At 49.0% G+C, this 19,686-nt stretch overlaps 9 protein-coding genes across 9 annotated transcripts; 3 read left to right on the forward strand and 6 right to left on the reverse strand.

Annotated features, from left to right (window-relative positions):
• Nucleotides 1-90: 90 nt before the first annotated feature.
• On the reverse strand, nt 91-477 carry N7509_013659 (uncharacterized protein; the record flags this gene model as incomplete). Its single annotated transcript, XM_056638296.1, has 1 exon — nt 91-477. The coding sequence occupies one exon, from the start codon at nt 475-477 to the stop codon at nt 91-93; it is 387 nt and encodes a 128-aa protein (XP_056481803.1).
• A 493-nt stretch (nt 478-970) lies between these two features.
• N7509_013660 (uncharacterized protein) lies at nt 971-1,517 on the forward strand (the record flags this gene model as incomplete). The annotated part of the gene is made up of 3 exons (XM_056638297.1): nt 971-1,125; nt 1,293-1,357; nt 1,450-1,517. 3 exons carry the CDS (start codon nt 971-973, stop codon nt 1,515-1,517), a joined length of 288 nt encoding a protein of 95 aa, XP_056481804.1.
• A 428-nt stretch (nt 1,518-1,945) lies between these two features.
• On the reverse strand, nt 1,946-4,647 carry N7509_013661 (putative regulatory protein Ral2; the record flags this gene model as incomplete). The annotated part of the gene is made up of 2 exons (XM_056638298.1): nt 1,946-4,281; nt 4,308-4,647. The coding sequence occupies 2 exons, from the start codon at nt 4,645-4,647 to the stop codon at nt 1,946-1,948; spliced, it is 2,676 nt and encodes an 891-aa protein (XP_056481805.1).
• Nucleotides 4,648-5,478: 831 nt separating this feature from the next.
• N7509_013662 (peroxiredoxin) lies at nt 5,479-6,346 on the reverse strand (the record flags this gene model as incomplete). The annotated part of the gene is made up of 3 exons (XM_056638299.1): nt 5,479-5,515; nt 5,578-6,192; nt 6,324-6,346. The coding sequence occupies 3 exons, from the start codon at nt 6,344-6,346 to the stop codon at nt 5,479-5,481; spliced, it is 675 nt and encodes a 224-aa protein (XP_056481806.1).
• A 2,352-nt stretch (nt 6,347-8,698) lies between these two features.
• N7509_013663 (pantothenate transporter) lies at nt 8,699-10,731 on the forward strand (the record flags this gene model as incomplete). Its single annotated transcript, XM_056638300.1, has 6 exons — nt 8,699-8,974; nt 9,043-9,136; nt 9,235-9,559; nt 9,609-10,273; nt 10,330-10,403; nt 10,468-10,731. 6 exons carry the CDS (start codon nt 8,699-8,701, stop codon nt 10,729-10,731), a joined length of 1,698 nt encoding a protein of 565 aa, XP_056481807.1.
• A 779-nt stretch (nt 10,732-11,510) lies between these two features.
• Nucleotides 11,511-12,962, reverse strand: N7509_013664 (M20 family metallopeptidase; the record flags this gene model as incomplete). Its single annotated transcript, XM_056638301.1, has 4 exons — nt 11,511-11,743; nt 11,801-11,934; nt 12,010-12,785; nt 12,861-12,962. The coding sequence occupies 4 exons, from the start codon at nt 12,960-12,962 to the stop codon at nt 11,511-11,513; spliced, it is 1,245 nt and encodes a 414-aa protein (XP_056481808.1).
• A 1,496-nt stretch (nt 12,963-14,458) lies between these two features.
• Nucleotides 14,459-14,755, forward strand: N7509_013665 (uncharacterized protein; the record flags this gene model as incomplete). Its single annotated transcript, XM_056638302.1, has 1 exon — nt 14,459-14,755. The coding sequence occupies one exon, from the start codon at nt 14,459-14,461 to the stop codon at nt 14,753-14,755; it is 297 nt and encodes a 98-aa protein (XP_056481809.1).
• Nucleotides 14,756-15,676: 921 nt separating this feature from the next.
• Nucleotides 15,677-15,972, reverse strand: N7509_013666 (uncharacterized protein; the record flags this gene model as incomplete). The annotated part of the gene is made up of 2 exons (XM_056638303.1): nt 15,677-15,841; nt 15,928-15,972. 2 exons carry the CDS (start codon nt 15,970-15,972, stop codon nt 15,677-15,679), a joined length of 210 nt encoding a protein of 69 aa, XP_056481810.1.
• A 2,779-nt stretch (nt 15,973-18,751) lies between these two features.
• Nucleotides 18,752-19,409, reverse strand: N7509_013667 (uncharacterized protein; the record flags this gene model as incomplete). The annotated part of the gene is made up of 3 exons (XM_056638304.1): nt 18,752-19,138; nt 19,194-19,295; nt 19,371-19,409. The coding sequence occupies 3 exons, from the start codon at nt 19,407-19,409 to the stop codon at nt 18,752-18,754; spliced, it is 528 nt and encodes a 175-aa protein (XP_056481811.1).
• Nucleotides 19,410-19,686: the final 277 nt, after the last annotated feature.

The raw sequence follows: 19,686 nt of genomic DNA on the forward strand, positions 1-19,686 counted from the left end.
TTTTATATCAAGCTTGGCGGCCAGGACGTACAGTCGAGCTTGTGCGAGGATGATTCGAAGAAAGTTCTCATGTTTCTAATAACAACTGTATCAAGGTGCGATGATGGCAGCAGCGCCTTCGCTGGCAGCAGCAGCATAGCCAAGGACAGGAATGTATTTGTGTGCAGAAGTAGCATCAATCTGACCCGGGGCTGGATAGTAACCAGCAGCAGCAGTGTGGCTATGAGCAGTGGCAGCATAGATACCACCCGGTGCATTCATGCCAGGGGTCTCTCCAATGCTGCCAGGTCTGACCAGGTGAGAAAGAGCATCGTGATCAGACATGCTCTTCGCAGCTCGTTGTGTCTGCAGCGGCGTGTAGTCCCCATCGTAAGAGAATTGACAGAGTCGACGAAAAGTATCTGAGTCAATATCTGACCAGTCCGTCATCTCATCTGGCTCTTCTTCATTCAACAAATCATCGACGATCTTCTTCATCGGCTCGGAAAGATCTGCTAGAGCGGCTGAATGGACAACCACTTCTTTCTCATCTATGCCAACCACGAAGGTGATCAGTGGAGACTGAAACCATCTATTGATAAGTATATATGTCAGACACTCAGCGTGGTCAACGTTGTTCTCGCTTCCAAGGTTCGCTTAAATACCTTTCGGCAGATGTCCCCATGATGGAGATTGAAACACTTGATTGGGGATACAAAAAAAAGGATGTAACTGTGCAACAAAACGCGAAGGTATGTTTGTCAAACAGGAGAGAGGATGAAAAAGGCGAAAGTATGTCAGAATATCAAACAGGAAAGATGGTGATGTGAAATAAGTAAACAGAGTCGCCGTTGTCACTGTTTTGTCGAACTACAAACAGGGCTCACACCCGAAAATTCAGGCATCAACAAAACCCAAACCCAACCGCAAATTTCCCCAGCCCATACCAATCCGACCCCCCATCAATCTTCCACATCACTACATAATCAAAATGACACGCGGAACTCCTCAAAATCAAACCAGGCTGCGCATCCCAAGCCACAACCCGAACCTGGGCCCTCGCCCCGTCATTCCACCGCGTCGTGTCCTCCCGAAGAACCCGCAGGAGCTTCGGAAGACTAAGGAGTATAAAGCTGCTGCGCGGCGGTGAGTGAATCCAATCCTCTTTGCTGCTTTCATTCAATCTTCTTTCAACCGCTCCATTTGATCACCCTAAGTGTTTGCGCTGTTCTGCTGGCTATGTTGCGTGTTGCCCTCGCTACGTCGGGGCTCGAGAGATGTGGTGTTTAGGACCGTGCTGATACAAGACATAGGTGGACTTCTTCGATTGTCGCGTTGCCGATTGTGATGTATACATCATGGATTCTTTATGAGAGGAGTGAGTTCTATCCCCGTGGAATCAATTGTCTGTTCTTAGATACGGGCTCGATTATCATTGAAGTGCGGAAATGCTAACTGCTACAAATTCAGTATACGGCGACAAAGCGCCTAAGAAATTGGCCAATGCGTCAACGTCTTCGTCTTCGTCGTCTTCATAGCCATCTGAGTTCCAGGGTGATCGCATTGCCATACGACAGGAGAATGATAGCCAGAAGAATTCGCCGGCATATCATTGGCTGTTCTTCTACGCGGCCGTTGGACCGGGACTTTGTCCCATTCGTGTTCTGTTCTGTACAGATTATCTATTCCCTACGACTTAATTTAAATTCAAAAAACAGCGAGGTTCATCAATAGAGAAAATGATATGATCCATGCGTATAATATCGTTCCATTTTTATCCAGCCAGCTGGGAATATCGACAATTCAAAAGGCAAAACATTCCGACTCCGCCCATACAATGAGCACGAAGAAGCCAAGCCCATATCAGAAAAAGGGGTGGAAAGGAAATGCGAAAAAGCGAAGAACACAATTCGTCCCAAGAAAAAAGCAGTCCTAGCACCGCATATGCAAAAACTCCATCCATCCATCATCCCGCAACACCTTGCATAGGCAACTGATGAACCTCAACAGAACCGGACCCAGCGCTCTGCGGCACAGAAGTAGACCCACTACTTGTAGAAGGCGGTTTAACCGAACGCTCCCTCATCCTCCTCCCTTCCATCAAGCCACGCAAACCACGCTTCTGCAACCCAATAACAGAGCTCAAGTCGCCCGTCCAAATTTCCCTCCCAGGCCGAATATCCGTATCACGACGATGATGAGACCTCGAAGCAGATCGACTCTCACTATCACTCACAAACTCCGAATCAGACTGTGAATGACTAGCGCTGGACGCCGACGTCGCCGTGCTGGCGTTACTAATTGAGTCATCGCGATCACCGCGGGAGCGACCGCGTCGCTGTTGCTGGGACTGTGACGATTGAGATATATTCGTGTCGATGCGCAGTGAGGGAATACCGCGGGCGAAATTGGCGAGGTCGTTCGTACTGCTTGAGGCGGAGATGGATTGTGCGCCTCCGCCGTGTTCGGTGTCAGATGAGTCTGAGGCGTGTAGGACGCTGTTTTGCGAATGCGTTGTCTCTGATACGGCGATTGAGCCGTTTCGTCCTTGGACGCCGTTAAGTGCTTCTAGGGTCCCGCCGAGACCGGAGGTAAAGCCTGTGCCGCGACCGCCGCCGGCGGCCATGGCTGCGGCGTTGAAGACGGCTGCTGCGTTGCGGCCGTCTAGGACTTGGTGGAGGCGTTCGACTGTTGCTTCGAGGAGGCCGTTGACTTGGTAGGGCCGGGCGAGTTGGAGGAGAGAGCAGAGTATTTGGGGGGTGCAGAGTGATGATCCTGGTGGGGGGATTGCGGAAGTGTAGAGGTATTGGACAAGGACTTGGAGGGTGAGAATTGTGTGGGGGAGATAGAGGACGCGTGGGCGGGAGGTGGGAGTTAGGGTGTGGGCGGAGGGGGCTTCGAGATTTTCCAGGAGTGCTTTGGATGGCACGGAGGGGTTGATCAGGGTCGTTGCGTTGGAGTAGCTGCTGTTCTGGCCGATAGAGGGAGTGATGGTGATGCTCGAGTTGCGGCTTGGATGCATCTGGGATGGACGGAGGGTGGCTCCGCCTGCAATTTCCTCTTCGGATGACTCGCGCAGTAGCTGAATGAAGTACGGCCCCCATCTCCGGGCTAGAACCCGGGAGTTGACGGGGATCCGTTCTCCGCCGACAGCTTGCAGTTCCATGTCGGACATCTCGTGAAGAGAGAGGGCGATCTTGCCGAGTTCATCTGATGCAGCAGAGAGAGGGCGACTCGTCGTCAATTGCGTCAATTTCTGCTGCAGAGAAGCAGGAACAGAGGGCGAGCTGTATGATTTATATCCAGATGTCGGGGCGGTGCGAGATGGGTTGTTGTAAAGGCCAAAAGCTTCCAATTCCACCATACAAACATGGGAGAAGTTGATGCGTCGGTGATTATAATCATCCACCAAACTGCGCTTCCGATGCCCAAGAATGACAAAAGTGCTGCGACGCGGCCAAAGAATACCGCGGTTCCAACTGCCCTGGCCAAAGACCGATCCTCCGGCATCGATCCGGCCCCATGTCAAGGTCTTGAGGTCCAGAGCCCAAAGCGCATACTCCTGCTTGGAGGATGTGAGATATGTACCACTGACCACGAAATGGCCATTGATGATACCGCCATTGGGGAAACGTAAACCGGGGGGAGACGCCTGGCTCTGCATCGGTCGCTCGACAAGACGCCCATCCGGCAGGCGTACCTGCAACTCCAATTTGACGTCGAGGAAATTATAATTGGAGTAGATCAACATCGGACAGCCAGGCTCATCGCTCGGTTCAATGGGCTCATGCGATTCTCTATCCGGGGCAGCGGCTCCAATCTCCGAAACGTCCATGCCGACCAGCGGAGTAACCACACTGCGATAGGCACCACAACTGCGTCCGAGGGGGCTGGTATTGGTCCATTTCAGACTGCGAAGATTGAAGACGCTAATCTGCTCAATGTAATGGTTAGAGCTATCTTGGCCACCAACGACCACCATTTCGGCGCCTCCAAAGCCATCTATGTCCACGCCGAGGGAGCCTTGATGGGGTGTGTTGGACTCTGGGTTATGGTGAATTGCAGAGAGCGGGGCACTGGCCGAGGTGAAGCTCGCACTGGAAGGCATAATGGTCGCACAATGAGCATATCTCCCTTGCGGCGACTCATGAGCCGCAACCCGAGTCCACCTCCGCGAGGGCACATCGAAGATATGGATATCTGACATGACAACGACTTCCGATTGTGTCTCCGTGCCCGCACCCGGATTGGAAGGATCACGGGGGGTCCCCGGGCGGGAGACATGCCACCATACGCAACCAACTTATTATCACCCAGAGCACACACACTGTGGAAATAGCGTGGGGGCGGAATATCGCCGCCAGCATCAATCTTGGTCCAGTGGCGACGGATCAAATCCAATTCATAGAGGTCAGCTGTCAGCTGAGGGCGACTGCGCGAGAGGACTCGGCCTCCAAAGACGTATAATTTGTCGCCTAGTATGGTGGTGGTTGCGCCAACTAGGGGGTGAGGCTCTTTGCCGGTTGTGCGGCGAACATTGCACACCAGTCCGGACAGGTTGATCGGGCCAGAGGCCTGTTGGTTCTGAGACGGGGACACCCCGGGCCCAGAAGACTCATCGCGGCTTGCGTCTAGGAAGCCCCCCAGGCTTGACTGGCTTCTGGACATCATCGTGGACAGGGATTCCCCACCGCGAGGGGGATTCCGATTGTGAGGGAGTTGTTGGTTGTTATTCCCTCCCCTTGTTAACTGGTTTGTCGGGTCGTAGCTGTATCTGCCACTTGCATATGACAGCTGCGTCCTGTCTCCTTTTTTTTGGCCTTGCTTCCCCTCTTCCTGTAAGTTGTTTTGTGGGCGGGTCACGGTCGGGATGTGGGTGGGTCGATCGCAGAGACGACAGGAGGGGTGTGTCTTGGGGGATGAGAGACCAGTGATGAGGAGTCCAGGGGGTATTCCCAGCCGTATCGCCAGAGAAAAATAGGGGAGGGCGAAGGCACGAATGATTCCAAGTAGACGGTGTGGCCGTTGGATCGGCATAAAAAAGGCGGACTCTACGTTTCTCCTTTCCGGGGCTGGGCGGAGTCCGCGACAGGGCGACAGGGGGGGGGATTCCTTCTAGAAACCTGGTGGAATGCGGTATTGATTGACATGCCCGCAGCTCCATTTTGAAAATTTTAATTAATTAATTCCCCGAGAAACAAATATGGCAGCTTAATTGCCCCCTCCCCCTTCTCATGCATGTCGGGTTGTTATCATGCATCGCAGTATGGAGTAACACAGGTACGACATGCAGGGCGTGATGACAGGCACCTAAGATCGCTACATTCTACATGTACGTTGTACCGCAACTCAGTACTTTTCCACGCAGCCTCTACAGGGGAATTGGACTACCACTTTGTAGTAGATTGAATCATTTCATATTGGTATCAAGCGGGACTTTTTAAGCAGACCCGGCTAAACGTAAGTTTTGTCTTATCACGTCGCATCGTAAGTAGCCATTTACTGCTGGCTGGGGTCCTTGGTGAAGCGGAGGTAACTGCAGCCAGATTAGTATTGATTTGTTCGATAACATTGGAGAATCGAAGAGATTAGACTTACGGCTTGACAACGCGAACCTCACCGAACTTCTTCTGGGCATCCTCGGTGGAGACTGGGGGAGGGATGACGACATCATCACCAGGGAGCCAGTTGATGGGGGTGGTGACACCCTTCTTGTCGGTGAGCTGAAGAGCATCAACAACACGGAGAACCTCAGCAGTGTTACGGCCGGTGGAGGCGGGGTAGGTCAGGATGAGGCGGATCTTCTTGGAGGGGTCGATGATGAAGACGGAGCGGATGGTCAGAGCCAGACCCTTGGAGTCGACGTTGGTGGTGTCCTGGTAGTCGACCATGTCGTACTGGTAGGCGACCTTGCGCTCGGGGTCGGAGATGATGGGGAACTTCAACTGGGAGCCGGAGACCTCATCGATATCCTTGATCCAGCGGTGGTGGGACGAGGTGTCGTTGGCGGAAAGACCAATCAGCTGGACACCACGAGCAGTGAACTCGGGCTCGAGCTTGGCGAAAGCACCCAGCTCGGTGGTACAGATGGGGGTGAAGTCATCGGGGTGAGAGAAGAGGATGGTCCACTTGTCGCCGATGAAGTTGTGGAAGTTGATGGGACCGTTGGAGGTATCGGCATCGAAGTTGGGGGCAACGGAGCCCAGGCGGAGACTGATGGATGAAGGTCAGTATGAGGTTGAATAATGGAGGTGGCATTGGGGAGAGTGGAGACAATGACAAGCTGGCATAGCACAGCATAGCTCATAGCTCGAGGTGTTGTATAGTATAAGAGGTCAACGTACGGAGGAGCACGGTCAGCAGCCATTGTGAATGATTGAGATGGAGATGGAGATGGGAGGATGAAGAGAGGAAGAAGAAGAGAAAGCGAAGATGAAGAAGGAGGGGGAAGGGAGCATTCAAATAGGCAGGAACCAAAGCAACCCCAGCAACCCCTCCAACGCGCACACCATCGTACCTTCCGTCTGAACCACGAGTGATCGACTTACCTCATCCGGCACTCGTCATCACGCAATCTCCCACCGCCCGTGGCAGAATCAATTCTATTGGCTACCAGTAAAGTGGGCTGTTTAGTGCGAACCTTTCTGCCTGAGTGCCTAAGTGCCTGAATGCCTGACTGCACCTTAACTGGATCAGGGGTCTCTTAGGTCCCTTAGGTACCCCAACACTCTATATACTACTCTCCTCTCCTCTATCCTTCTCTACAGATCTCCCTCCATATTATAGCATTCATAAATAGAACCTTCAGAATATCTTCATTCCATCCTTCAACAATAGTTTTCCCTTTCACCCATCCCTATCGGCCGACTATTCCAACCGTCAGCCAAATCGGCCGACAATCCCCCACATGGAGCCAATGGAGACAGGACCAGATGGCGCAATTCCACACTCTCTCTTCGTCGCGCATTAATCAGCTCCAATGCGAACGTAGATCGGCGGGGTCTCAGCTGCAACACGATTCTGGTCTAGCCAATGAGCAGTCGAGTCTAAACCAGTCGTCGAAACGACTGCATTCGTCCTAAAGGTCCCCCTGTCAAGTCCAAGTCCCGGATCGGAGGCATTGATGATGCTGCGAGAGCGGAGACCCACTGAGGTGGGGCCTTTCCACGAACTTCTGCGCTTCCCCGGAACTGTCCTCACCTGTACAACCGGAGAGTTTAAGTTGTATAGTGTATCTGGGGCAATAATATTGAGAAAAATCATAATAAAATAGGGCTTCCACTAACTATTCATCCAATAGTTATTGGTACTGTATGTATGAAGCGCCTGTTTAAGCGTGCCAGAGATTAACTAATCCTCAGAGTACACATTCCTAAACAAGGACATGTATATCCCCACGTTTGAAGAGTACGCCTAATCCTTCCGTCGGCCCACAGCCAGCACTCGCATCGGGAATCTCTATACGTAGATACTAGCAGTATAACATCGGCTCATTTCAAGTTACCTCCGAGTCCGGGGCTACCACCAGGCGTTCCACTCAGCTGGCATCCGAGTCAGGACACCCGAAATATATATCCACCCACCTGGGCACGTCTTGTTATTCCATACTATCTACAACCTTCATGTTAGAAGTACATAGGTATGGAATCGGATCATTTGCCTACCTAGGTGAACTTGAACAATCCGATGTTGAAATCTGCCAATATTTAAATTCTTGCGCGTGTGAATGCCTGGCCATAGAGACTGGATCTAAGAAGCCGGGGGTATCCCGTCAGGGCAGGATCCTCATTCCTTATGGTTCAAGTTCCTAGTGGCGGAACGACCTTCGTGCAGACTACTCACCAGGGCACCTTAGTACGAGTAGTACTGGTACTAATCGCTATCTCGTCATAAATGGCCTTGCTGCAAACCATTACTAGCCCTTTCAGTAGTAGCCAACTTGAAGTGAATGAAAATTCCATGCCTCCCAAGACGATCGGGACCTATTAATGCTGACATATTCAGCGAGTGGAGGGTTCCAAATCGCCAAAATAAACATAGAACTTCCCTGAGAAGTGTGCGGTCTAAATAAGCGGACATGACAGCCAACAACTTGAGAAACTGGCAGCCTAGCGCTATCCGTATCGCAATGTCTTCATTTTGGTGCACATTGCGTTTGTCTTGGCCTCCGCCAAGCCGCCCCAAATTTCCCAATGGCAATAGATTGTACGAGATTTTCCAAATGACATTTCTGATAACAAATGGCATGATATTGTTTGCAGAACTCTATAGCGGATCGATTTTATTCATGTTGGTTTTCATTTTGCACTGTTCGTGATCGCTTGTTAGCAGCCCAACCAGCACCACTTCTTTCATCCACTATTTACTGTCCTTATCAAGCTTCTCACAAAACCCAGAACCGACTTTGAAACAAAAAGCACATGGCCAAGACCCTGGTATAGGCTTATACCGCCAAGTGCGGAGAATGTCCCAAAAACACTCCGAGTCCCTATTCAACTTGAATACCCCTCTAGCACATCATAGCACATCATGGCACCCAGCGCTATCGCCATTCCAAGCCGTGCAGCAAGGGTCGTTTCGGCAGAGGATAAAAAAAAGCATTATAAATGGCAATTTACCGACGGTTACTATTTCATTTTCTCTTGTTTTTCTTTCGGGAAAAAGACAAGTGCAAACACAATCAACATAACCGCATCGCGATCGCGTCTTATACAGCGAGATGAGCGCCATAGAAGGAAAGACCACCGCGGTGACCACGGTTGGTGAGACTACACCACAAGAACGCAAGAGAAGTTATGGGACTCTAGAGCCAGATGGAGAAAATAGCGATGCAAATAATCCATTCTTGGATCAAGAAGTGGCAGAGTATTGGAGGACGGTTTATGAAAAGGCACAGTATGAGTGTCGACATGTTTTTGATCCTTCACTCACTTGGACGGCTGAGGAGGAGAAGGCTATTGTGAGAAAACTTGACTGGAGAATTTGTTTATGGGCTGTATGTTACGGGTTAATTTTCCCTTGACGGAGGCACGGAAGACTAATCGCCGTTCTCTTCTATCACAGTGTGTTATGTTCTTTGCGCTGCAGGTTGATCGGGGAAATCTCGTTCAGGCGGTTTCTGATACTTTTTTGACCGATCTTGGGTTGACTACCAATGGTGAGCTCCATCCATGGGCAGATCTTTGAATCAAATAGTGAAGTGGATGGCTGTTTGCTTCTTGGACACGGAGAGATATTCTAACAGTCACCTTCCAGACTATAACTACGGTAACATCGCCTTTCGACTCTCGTTTTTGGTCGCAGAACTCCCTTCGCAGCTTGTGTCAAAAAAGCTCGGACCGGACCGCTGGATTCCTATCCAGATGGTGCTCTGGTCCGTGGTGGCTATAGCACAGTGCCGGCTAAGTGGTAAAACATCGTTTTTCGTTACGCGATGCTTGTTGGGTGCACTAGAGGTGAGTCCCATGAATGAGACGTCGATAAAGCTTTCTCATGAATTATATAGGGGGGGTTTCATTCCCGACATCGTCCTTTGGCTGTCATATTTCTACACTGCCCGAGAGCTTCCAGTTCGACTGAGGTATGTGCAGCACTCTCCCCAAGCCTCATATCCAACTAACAATGATTAGCTTCTTCTGGACATCACTTTCAGTCACCACAATCGTAACATCACTCCTCGCCTTCGCAGTTTTCCACCTCAGCGGTGTACACGGAATGGCCGGTTGGCAATGGCTCTTCCTTATCGAAGGTGTAATCACTCTCTCAATCGGACTCGCATCATTCTTCATGATGCCAGCCTCGGTCGTCCAAACAAAGACCTGGTTCCGACCGAAGGGCTGGTTCAGTGATCGCGAAGTCGCGATCGTGGCGAATCGAGTTCTACGCGACGATCCGTCTAAGGGCGACATGCACAATCGACAAGCCATCACTCCGACAAGACTCTGGAGTGCGATCAAGGATTACCACATGTGGCCCATTTACCTCATTGGAGTGGTAGCGTATATTCCACAGTCACCGGTCAATTCGTATATTACTCTTACGCTCCGCTCGGTTGGCTTTGATAAGTTCCAGACTAATCTTCTCACGATCCCGGCGAGTGTGTTCCATATTATCAATCTGCTTATTATCACTTGGGTAGCCAGCCGACTCAATTCATGGTCGTTGGTCGCAATGTTCCAGGGTCTTTGGACTCTGCCTTGTGTAATTGCTTTGCGATTTTGGCCGGATGTCATTTCGAACACTTGGGGCACGTATGCCGTGGTCACTGTCCTATTGAGTTACCCCTACTGTCATGGTATGTGAAGAGCAACCCCTTTTCACGGATATAGTATACAAATACTAACTTTATAGCAATTGTGGTTGCTTGGGCATCCCGAAACTCGAATAACGTCGGAAATCGTTCCGTTTCAGCAGCGCTTTACAACGTAAGACTTCGCGTGACATCCACCCTGGGTTTACACAGATGCTAATACAATACAAGAACTACAGATGGCAGTTCAAGCCGGCGATGTGGCCGCCTACTTCATCTACCGTGACGATGACAAGCCTAAGTATCGACGAGGAAATACCTCCCTCATCGCAATCAACATTCTTGCGATTGCACTCTTTCTCGGAGCTAAGGCGTACTACGTCTATGAGAACGGACGAAGGGAGAAGATCTGGAACGAAATGTCTGACACGGAGCGAAATGAGTATATCAAGAGTACGGATGTACAGGGAAGCAAGCGGTTGGACTTTAGATTCGCTCATTGAGCCTACCTTAGGCTGCAAACAAAGTTGAATAACGAGTGTGTCGTATTAATTAACGAAGGCAGACAAGCACTTCTACCTTTTAAACAATTACTAGCAACAGTCAGTCGTCAACAAACGCGTAGTGTAGCGCGTACCTTCCATGTAAACCCTTAAGGCTGTTCCCCTCCAAATCCAACTTCGACTCCTTTTTGCTACCATACAATTCATGCGTTCAAATGCAGCACCGCCGCCATTGCCTCAGCTCTGCTCCTCCCGAGCAACTGCAGCAACTTCCGTCCTCTATTTCGAGCAGAAGACTCATGCAAGGAGGAACTTCGAGAGCCAATCATGTGTGCCGGGCGTCGAGTAGTACTATCTTCTCTATCATGATTTCAGACCTGTTTATAATACTCCAATTTTCATTTAATCAAGTCTTAATTTCTGGTAAATGCTTCGGTCTATTAATTCTTTTTATGTTCAAGTTTCAGAGTTGTTTTTTAATCTCCTTCAAATAAAAGCGACTTTCTAAAATTTGGATATCAAGTATATACCTAATCCACCTCTCAGTATCATTGCGTCCCCCGAGGATGACGATCCCGGGCGAGAATTATCATGGCAGCGAGTACAGGGTAAGCCCTGAAGAAAGTGATAAGGATTTCAAGTTGAGATACGATTGATTTAACGTATGGGACCTAGAGGCTGCGACTCCTAAAATGTATTCTGAACTGTACATTGCTTCCGGTTTGAAGGCTTTTGCTGCTCCTGGTGCCGTGTTAAGCCACTGGCAGTGAGTTGATTCTTTACCTCAACTTCTTGTCTGCCTCAAAATTGCGCTTGACCAAGGAAGCAAATTGCTCGTCCTTGAGAACTCGAAATCCCGTAGCTGCCATTCCTTTCCCGACGCCCATGGCTACTTTATGCGCCTCGAGAGTCCCCGCTGCATCTCTGAATTCCTCCGTGTGAAGTCCAACACCAGGTGCCGTCGGGATACTAAAATTCCCATGGAAAGAAGGTACTTCGTAACTCACGTTGCCTAAGTAAAGACGTCAGCGCTAGTCTCAAGAAATTCTTGAGATAACCTAGTAAATACCCATATCGGTGCTGAATGCGCTGAGAACTTTATCCTCCAGATTGCAAACAAACTTCCGTTCCCATTTCTGCATGGCATCGGCGAACTCCGTACATAATCCTTCATTTGGTCGAATATCCGTATAAGGGGCCATACTGTGAGGGGTGGTCAGCAATTGTCTCAAAATGTTGAAATGGCGGGCTAGAGATCCTAGTGCTATTTTGACTTACGCCACGCTTAGCTCCATGGTACATCCAGTCGCAAGAGCTGCGCCCTTGAAGCAATTTTCCACGCGGGTCTTGAGCGAGTTCATCTGTGCTGCCGTTTCCGACCGCACATTGCATCGAATCCTGCTTCTTTCCGGAATAACATTGTGCGCAGTACCCCCTTCCGGCATAATTATGTTGATACGATCGCTTGGTCGAATGTGCTGTCTAAGCAGACCGACCGCCGTATAAGACAATGTCGCAGCATCCAACGCGTTAATACCTTCCCAAGGCGTTGCCGCGGCGTGGGAGGGCTTGCCAAGGAAAGTAGCATTCACGCCACAAGCCGACAGGCAAGTACCATAGGATATTCCAGCAATTTCTGGTCGGGAGTGATCAACCGGGGGTGTAGGGTGAATCATCAACGATGCATCGACATTTGCGAAAGCACCAGCCTCGATCAATTTCAATTTTCCGCCACCTCCCTCTTCAGCGGGACAACCGAGTAACTGGACTCGGCCAGGAGAAGAAGATTCCTTCATCGTTGCGACGGTTCCCAGGAAAGCGGCGATAGATGATACGGCGATCAAATTGTGGCCACAACCATGTCCGATCTGAGGCAATGCATCGTATTCCGCGCAAAATGTCACGATTCGACCTCCTTGCCCGTACTCAGCGAGAAACGCGGTTTGCAAGCCAAACGCATTTTTGATGACTCCGAATCCTCGCTTTTCGAGAAAATCAACAATGACGTCATGAGCTTGGAACTCCTCGTAGCATGTCTCGGGGTTGCGATGGATCTATCGTATGTCAGAAATGATTGTCAAAAAGTGTATTCGAATTCGAGTTATTCAGGTTGGACTTCCGAAGCGAACCTTTTCATTGATGATGTGGAGCTCTGCTTCATGGCCGTTCACCGCATCGGATATTTGGTGGGCAGCGGCACTGAGCGAGCTCGGTCTCGATATGGCCTCCATGATGAATTCGATCTCCTTGGATAGTGGAAGTTGAATATTCTCGATGTTGCCCCAATTTTGTGTGATCAAGTTGAATCTTTGAGCTATGTGGGTGGATTTATATCGTATTGGAGCTGGACTCAGCTTTCCTTTCGTAGCATCGGAACCAGAGTCGTCAACGAGTCAAAATAGACACCCGGAATCAACCAACAAGCCTCCTTTGAAGTGAGGGTTGGATTGCAGAGAAATCGAAGGAGGATTGTGAGGAATGAAATGAATGTTGAGGTCGGGGATAGAAAATTGACCCTTGGTTGATGCGGTGAATGAAAACGCATCATTCGGCTATAGGCGGGCGCAGGTATTAAATGCGGGGTTAAGCGCTAACCTACGCCAGCTCTCCTACAAGATTAGTGTTGTGCACCCAAGTGCTGGAGGCGTTAAACTGTCACCGACAATATAGGTAATTTCCCGTCGATTCTGGTGGTATACTGGTAATCTACTAGAAGTCACAGTTTCAGTCTTCTAGAAACCTTTACGAACATGCTGAGGTGTCGCATAATGATCAAGCTTTGGAAAAAACCTGGAAATACCAGTCCCTGCATCCTCATGCAAGGGTGATGCAGATAGGACGGGTTCACGTTTACCTCAGCCCGATTCAGCAATCAGCTGCCAGCGCCGCTTTAAAAAAATGGAGGTCTGGTACCGGAGTTGTCTATGATCTTCTATATGATTGGAATTGAGATTTGCCTACTGAGTATGGGTACACTTCGGGTGTTAAAAAATTCTTGCATTATAAATTGGTAATAAATGGATGATGTCGTACTAGTACTATGCCTTTAATTCACCTAGGCGTGAAAGAGTGTACGTAATTACCGCTGTTTGCTGCTGTTGTTTGTGTTTTGTGTTTGCTAGGCAAGTGCGATTCTGCTAACCCAAATACTAGTGAGTACTGGCGAAGAACTTGAATCTAACTCGTCCCTCCCCTTCGCCATGAACTAAGGTACTGAGTTTCCTCCCATCGAGATCTATGTGACTTTGAAAGCAGCTGACATGAAATTGTCGTGCAAGGAAACGTCGCTACAGCTCCCCATCATATCTCTTGATTCCCAGCAATCTCGTGGTCCCAATGTCTTATGACGCATTCCTAAATCAGAGCATTTCCGCTCCATAACATCTTTTAATAATTTGAATCACATGAAATGTCTCAACCCAAAGGTAGTTCTCCATTTGCTCCAGTGTCATTTCCTCAATATAGAAGGAAAGTGCAGAGGAATATAGTCAAGAAGATCAGGCAAGTCAAGGCCTTTGATATTTAAGGGATCATGTCGCTGGATGCGGAGGCCAGTGATGTCAGATCCTTGTGTTTTCAGGAGGGTTTCGGCGTCTTCGTCAAGATTTAAGTCGACGGTGTAAACTCGTTCGCAAAATCGAAGGCGAAATTGATTCGTTCATTGGGGAAGTGTCCAATATACATATGCAACATCAACGACCTCGGAGAACGCACAAAATGCCTCCGAATGGCGATTAGCTACTACGAAAAGGGTGATTTGACGATCAATCAGGAAGGCTACCTGGAAATGTTTGCCCATATTGAAGGATTTTCAATATTCAAGGGCCAAAAGAAGGTTATAGTTTCGATACCACCTGTTCTTACAATGTCGACACTCTACGCCAAAAGTGATCTCGAAATTGACCGAGATACCGAATCTTTCACCGGAAATGCCATCAACGACAATATATTCTTACGCTACAAGTTGATTGTCGGGAAACTAGGTTGGATGGAAGTGAAAGCCGCCCAGATATCTCGTTCCTGACTGGATGTAATGAGAAGATGATCATGCATGGGGAGACTCACTGATATATCTACTACATCTGTGGTGAACGGGGTGACTCCCTAGGTAAGTGCTAGGTGCCTGAACCCTCAGGTCTCAACACATGTAAGCTACGGTCTTTATCAAATACGGTATAAGGAATACTGAGAATCATCCGCACGCTTACGCGAGATTACTAGAAATGAGAAGTATTCTCGCGCCTACGCCTCATGCGATCTCAAGATGGAACCTAATGAGTCGTAAATTAAGATAAGGGTAAATATAACGATTACGAAGTAGAACACCGAAGAGAAAGATATAGAAAGCCAAATGGATCCACTATCAATACAGAAGTCCCTACTATGAAGGTGCCAAGGGCTTGGGCGGGAGAATATACGTATCTACAATTCTGATAGCAGAAAGCGGAATAGCCGTGTGGGCAGATTTGCTTAGGGCGCAGCAGCGCCGGAAATGAGATTCATTGAGGAAACAGAGAAGAAAAGAAAAGACACCAGTGGTCGTCCTGCATCAGTCACCACCGCCAGTCACCATAGCCAGCTACCAATCCTCCTTCACATATCGTCATTATCAGTGTTCTTACGACGAGGAGGTGGGCAGAGAGGGCATGCGCCATTCCGAGGTGGACAGGGCAAGCAAGGACGATCGGCATGATAGAGAGGGACTCCATCCTGTGGTGAGGGCGTACGAGAAGGACCGGTATGAAAGGGAGGGGCGTCATCCTGTGGAGACGACAGTCGAGGGCGAGAAGGAGACAGAGAGAAGGTCGTAAGTCGTCGTCGACGGGCAGGTCGAGGAGACGGAGACGAGGTAGATCGGCGTCGACGGGCTGACCGGGGAGATGGTGTCTTTGGTTGAATTTCATGCGCAGATGGCTTTTCTGGTGGGGAGCTGGGGGGAGAGGGTTCAGGTCTGCTCGATGGTGATCGGGGGGGGAGGATCGACTCCAGTGGCGGCGTCCAGGCCAGCCACACCTAGAGACTCGGAGACGATAGTAGTGGTATTGACCATTATTTCCTCCGGACCGCCAGTGTGCTGGCCACCGCGTTTGCCGGCATCATCATCCGAGCTCTACATAGTAAATATCAGTACATTGTCTTTCTTCGTCTCAAAACATAGGCCATTGATTTATGACAGTGAGTATCCGATCTACTTACTAGCCGGTTGTCAAAGGGCGGGGCGGGAGGCTGCCGTGTTGCCATCACTAGATTGAAGTAGAAAGAGAGGCAGACTCCTAGGAAAGATTGATGGAAGAATTGTATAAACAGTAAACAGTAAACAGTAGTAAACATATACTCCGTAGTATCGGATATTCTTGGCAGGTGCGGCCCTGCAGATCAACAGTTTCTGTCTCCCCGATTGGTCACTGGCAACTCAACCCGGGATCCTCAATCCCGATTGGCCAGATCAGGGTAGGCAGAACATCATTCAGTGACATCACTTATGAAGAAGCCAAAAGTAGAAATCACACTTCTGTGAAGTCCGCGGTCAGCCTTATATTCCGAGATGGCCCGGGATTTGGAACAAATCCTGAATGGCTCGAATTGAATGTTTGTGCGTCCAGCAAAGGTGCCTGCAACTTATTGAACCTTGGAAGATAGATGTTGGTGATTCATCTTCTTTGAATCATGAGAGATAAACATTTAGTACCAGTAGTAGTAGCTGGGTATATCTACCGCTTATAATATATTCAAGTTCAAGACCAACGTTAGGGTAACCCTAAAACCCGTGGAAGCGGCATTGACAGGAAGGGCACGTTGGCAGCAGATGATGAGAGGTACGCTGGTTACAGTGGCACCCATTGGCTAAGATGGGTTCAATTATATCACACATATGAAGGAACTGAAAATAGACAACTTACCGCAAAGTTAATAGTTACCGTCGCCTGGACGGATAAATTGATGATCATGGTGGAATGGCTTCCTTCATCGACCACGTCCCCTGAATTGGACATGTCAGTGAATTAATTAAAGAAAAAATAAAGAGAAAATAAACGAAAAATAAATCCAGTAACCAGCCCTGGGCATTCTTAGAAAGGGGCAGATTCGGCAACCACGCGAGGAAGAGAGAGAAAGTGAGAAAAGGCGAGAGCAGCCAGAATGCTAAGGACGAGAGGCAGAGCGAGAGGCAGCACCGTCGTTGCGGGCAGCAGCATAATGGGGGGCAGCAAAGTGCAAGAGGATATGTGGGTGTATAGAATAGTTCCGGCGTCTACTGTTGTAAAACCCGTGCTACCAGTGAAACCTTGGAATGGGTCTGACAGTTAAAGTGTAATAGTAACAGACGTAGCCGCAGTTGCGGGAGCAGGGGATGCAGAACGACCCGTAACTGGGAGAAACCCCAAGTAGCTAAACCAGAATCTACAGCCTTCTGCCACCGGGAACAATGACTGCAAGATATACGTCAGCGATTCATCTTCTTTCAATCAAAGCACATGAAAATCTTGTACCTACCGGTACTAAAGCATCGTATATATTGATTGGGAAGGGGGAAGGGATATATGACTGATGTTCTCCTATCATTGCGGTATTTGGAGAAGGAAAAATGGCGATAATGAAAAGAGAAAAATAGAAAGGTTGCGGTGGAGTGATGATCAAGGCTTCAAGTTGCAGGCGCGCAAACAATAAGATGAAGAAGGTAAGAAGGTTTCAGAATATACCTATTGAAAGATGGGAATGCTCGTAGGCTGTCTGCGTTGGCAGACGGGTCGATCGCGAAGAGACAACACCACCACACTCGCAGAGTGCAGGAATAGGATAGGCAAAGCGTGACGCTATAGAGGATTGACAGAACGAATGACAGAACCTTTTGTAAGCAGTATACCGATACTGCGACCTCAGCAGCCTTAAGGAATCATTTCATAAAAGGGGGAACATGCATGTTAAAATTGATACTATGGAACGAACGCTACTTATTCTCCGGAAACAAAGCAGGGGCCTTGTTGCTAAGGCTTCTGTCACATGACCCTAGGTTACCGATGTTGAGAGCATATATATAGTAATAAATATAGTAGTAGTATAGATAGCAGGTGCGACCACTGCACATCAAAGTCCTCTGCTCAATCTTATTAGTGAGACTTTAGCGAATTTTCGATTCAAATTCGTCATATCAGGATCTTGTCTATCGCAGTAGTTAGAGTAAGGTTGATTCTCCAACATAAATGAATCAGTAGACAGTTTAATCTCCTAGCTGGCTTGGAGACTCCATAGTGAATATTGAAAGAGATGAAAAATATGCAATGGAACAGACAGACAGCTGGGAAGATGAGATATAAGTAACATGGGACATATTCAAAAAGTCATATGAGCTGCGCTCTTTCGCGAAGGGGGATATAACAAGCAAAAATAACGAACAAGAAAGGCCAATTCCTATGCGGTGGCCTTTGTGAGCCTTCAATGAACAAGACCTGTCTGTGATTTCAAACACGCCAGGTAGCTCTACAAAGTAGATATATCTAACTCACCTGTTGATTCGGCGACTTTAATTTATTTGCTCAGGCCCTAGCTCATCGAACAGCTACGTATCTGAGCTGCAGTCTTTTGGCAAAAGCAGACACTGTCAGTATTAGTACATAATACAACGTACTATACTCTGGTAACGCGAGATTACAAGGAGCGTGGCCACTGGCGCACTTGCGCAGCCCAAATCAACGTCAAAGATGTAAACCTAGACATAATTTTCAACTGGGAATCCAAATTTAGAATGTTACACCTACTGAATGCTAGTATCGATGCTGAGACTTATTTCCGGTTATACTAGGTATCCATGTCTGTGAAGGTGTGGGGAAGTTCAATGGGAGAACCTACACGTCATGTCTACTAGTAGTAATATTGAGCGCAATGCAATAGATTTCGGTAGAAAGAGAAATAAAACCTCGGCTATTAACACCTCAACAGATCGTAGAGAGGAGGAAGAGTGAGCAACCACACCGCGAGAAGGAGAGGAGGGGAGAGGTGAGGTGAGGTAAGCACAGGAAGAACTTCACGACCGAGAGGAAGGGGGAGAGCGAGTGCCGGCGCCGGCCACATTCCAAGTCGGAGCCTCATTTCTGGTGGGAGCTGTAGTGGTAGTGGGAGCTGTGGTGGCAGGAAGAGCCGCATCGCGAGGGGGAGAGCGAGAGCGAGGTCGAGTAGGAGTGGCATCTTGGGGACGCGAAGCCGCGCGAGCAAAGCTATCCGGTAGTCTATCCGAGTTTCTGTCCGAGTGTCTGTTTGGGCGTCCGACTGGGCGTCTGACTGGGAGCCGGCGTCTGATATCGAAGCGGCCCTGCGATTCATTGAACATTGGAGGCGCAGCAGGGTCGTACACGGGAGGGGAGGCAGGATGATGCCAGCGTCGCTGTCGCTCCATTGTAACAGGAGCCTTGGGCTAACATTATTCAGTGAGACCACGGAAATAAAGAAGCCAAATATGGAAAACTTACCGCTGCAAAGGTCAGTGTGACTTGTGCGCTCCCGGACACGTTCAGGATAAATCCTGAATGGCTAGTAGAATTGAATGCTTCTCCACCCGGAAAAGGTGCCTGCTATACATGTGTTAGTGGCTCGTGTTCTCTTTGAGATCAGGGGTCATGGAAATATGCCAGTGAGTATCTACTAACACGTTCGTTGCGAGCGGCGCATGTGCGTCGCTCTGTCATCACTGCGGGTGGCGAGAAACTTGGAAGGAAAAGACTGGGAATGAAAATGAAAACTTGTGGTGGAGGGATAGTTAAGGTTGTCTTGAATTCAGTTTGAATTTTCTGGTGCACGAATAATAGCAGGAACCTTGGAAAGAGGAAGAGAATTTCCAGAACTTGAATATATAGTACTAAATATAGTACCAAGTATAGTAAATATGGCGGGTGCGGCCGCTGCAGATAGAAGGTAGGCCAACGTATATGGCGGCGGCGGCGTGGACGTCCACGAGGCTGACAT

Source organism: Penicillium cosmopolitanum, assembly GCF_028827165.1.
Source record: "Penicillium cosmopolitanum strain IBT 29677 chromosome Unknown utg000012l:1.0-3308103.0:1.0-3310761.0, whole genome shotgun sequence".
NCBI lineage: Eukaryota > Fungi > Ascomycota > Eurotiomycetes > Eurotiales > Aspergillaceae > Penicillium > Penicillium cosmopolitanum.